At 43.4% G+C, this 2,676-nt stretch overlaps 1 protein-coding gene across 1 annotated transcript; it reads left to right on the top strand.

Moving 5' to 3' along the window:
• Positions 1–634: 634 nt before the first annotated feature.
• VTP01DRAFT_3668 (uncharacterized protein) lies at positions 635–1,455 on the top strand (the record flags this gene model as incomplete). Its single annotated transcript, XM_069382264.1, has 5 exons — positions 635–661; positions 728–867; positions 926–1,023; positions 1,125–1,350; positions 1,422–1,455. The coding sequence occupies 5 exons, from the start codon at positions 635–637 to the stop codon at positions 1,453–1,455; spliced, it is 525 nt and encodes a 174-aa protein (XP_069235994.1).
• Between the last annotated feature and the right edge of the window lie 1,221 nt (positions 1,456–2,676).

Here is a 2,676-nt window from a genome sequence, read left to right on the forward strand (position 1 = left end):
GATCGAATACTGTAATTATGAAAACGTAAACATTTGCATACATAATTCTTATCTCTGTAGTCAGATGGTACCGGCTTTTCTAGACTTTTCAGGCTTTTAAAACATGGTTGTTACTTTTGTATTGATATTTTAATATCATTGTGATTGAATAAGTTGTCACGTGTTTCTTTCATAAAGGTATTAGGATACCATACAGTCAGCAATGCCGTCACTAAAATGTCCCAAATGTGAATAAATAGTTCCATCTACTAGAGTACGATGAAGCAAAAGGTCCCTTTTGCGTTGCCGATCTAACCATTTTCTTGTGATGCTTTGTTATAAAATAGATTGATAAATGTGCAAATCCACATTGTGGATCAATGCGCCAACAATTTTTGAAAAACCTGTAGGTGTCAAAGTACTTTTGGATGACACCAGCATCTGAATGACACCAGCTGCCCAAAAAGAATTTGTTGTGACGGCTCGAGGTTTGTTGCTTGAGAAGGCCTTCGCGCCTTTTTTCCCCCCACTTCCTCCTTCCTACCATACTCCACTGTTGCATACAGTACAATGACGGGTCCAAAGCACAAATGTGATATTTGTAACAAAGTTTTTGGCAAAGCAGATTTGCTCAAAAACCACAAGAGAGATTATCATGTCCCCGAACTCCAAGTTGGAGAGAGTATGTATAGTTGTGTATCACCGGCATTTATCCTCACTCCATTTTTATTTTTATCGCTATACATAGGTAGAATGGTTGTGCCAAGGATCGAGCAAGGTTTTCTATGTCCTGTTGCGGCATATATCTGAAATCCACAAGAAGTTTCGACACGCATTTGGCTCGCCATGGCTGGAAAATGTACGTACCTCGAAAACGGAAGAATCTGGGTGATCGATCGAACAGCTTTGAAGGGGACACAGAAGATCTTAGTTCGAGTTCTAACAGCCAAGACACCAACGTGGACAAAGAGAACGCCAACATGGACGATTCATCAAAAGATCACGCGTCAAAGCATTTACCACCACCACCTTTGGATTTCGACTGTACGTCTCTACCCCCACGCAAAATGATGAAAAGGCTCAGCTACTCGGACACAATCTTTGTCTTCATGTGATTCTTTGACCGCTGACGACGACACCAAAAGGGATAAGATCATGCTTGCCAAACTCGGCCGTTGGGTGCCAATCTCCCACCGTTTTGATGACACAGCGCTTGACTTTTTTGACATCCACCTCAGCAGCTTCGACCATGTTACAGAAGGAATCTCCAACTGGCGTTTGGAAAAGCCCTATACCCGACGCATCTACAACAACTCAAGCAGATACCCAGACCGATGGTGACGGCTTCATTCAACATATAAAGGTTACAACGTACGTACTACCTTTTTTGGGGGAGGAGGGGTGGAAGTTGCACATGGGTCTAACGCTTTTTTTCTTATAAGCTGCGAAGCACCTTACATCAATCCACCACAGTGAACTGACTGAAGCACAGTGCAAGGTTTTGAATCAAGATTGGCTCGAATACCCTCACCTTCGCTATTGTTGTTCGCATTGCTGGCAGGTGCCATCCTTGTTGAAGGCTCAGCATCGATCCTCTTGCACACCATTGAACCGTATGGACGCGATTCATCCATTGACGCTCACCATGAAAGACGGCTGCCTGGTTCACCATCGTCCTTTCCAGAAAGACAGGGTCCGTATGGATTCTTGAATATTTGCCTGCTTCCCACGCCCGACGGCCAAAAATTGGTTCTTGGCAGTCGTTCCTGCAATTTGCTTGTTACCTCTAGTCTTCGTTTGGATACCCACTCGGTGAACATTGGACATTTGACGACACATTTTACACCATCCCCACAGACAAGAGCCTTTTTGGATTCCCATTCAGTGGAATTGACGAAGCGCATGTTGGCCAATGAAAGTACAAACAGTGCTCAAACGATGCCAGTATTATACCAGCTGAGACAAGTGAGGTCCAAGTTCCATTCGCTATCAACTTATACTAAATGCAGGGCTTCATCTACTTTTACATCGCGTCTTGAACTTACAGCCTTCGACCACATGGACCCGGTGTGATCAAGACTGCAATCAAACGGTTATGTCGCAGGAGAAGGTAGCCTCATCCTTATTCCGAACGCTGGCTGTGTAGGTGATCAGACATGGAGCAAATGGCACCCTTGGGCTTGACGATCTCGAACCGATCATTGGGATGGCAAAGGATTCTGCTGTTGGAACGATCCTAGAACGAATGCAACGCTTGTTCGGCAATGAATCATTTATGAAGATCATCGGAAACCATGCTTTGAATAATCAATTGGTGAACTTGGCAGGGCTGATCGTCACTGGAAACAAGCGTGAAAATGATAAAAAGATAACTATTATTACGAACTTGATGTATGAGTAAACGAAAAAAGGTAGGCCATCTCAGCTCCAACTGAGGGACATCCATTTGCATAAAATGGCTTAATTTATTTGGGAAACACTGTACCTTTAGGAGAAATGCCAAAGATGTACACTCTTTTTCAAAAGCAAAGTCGTTCCCGGCCAATTCCGTACTTACCCAAAAATCTTTTGCGTGTGATGACAAATCAGATGTCGCATGCCCAGAAAAAATTGTCGCACAGAAGCGACATCTATTTGCATGGCGAGCAGATCACTTTTTTTTTTGGTTATGCAGTATCGCTTTTTTGATATTCTTAT

The sequence above is a fragment of the Rhizomucor pusillus genome (assembly GCF_041956525.1).
Source record: "Rhizomucor pusillus strain CBS 183.67 unplaced genomic scaffold VTP01scaffold_18, whole genome shotgun sequence".
Lineage (NCBI taxonomy): Eukaryota > Fungi > Mucoromycota > Mucoromycetes > Mucorales > Lichtheimiaceae > Rhizomucor > Rhizomucor pusillus.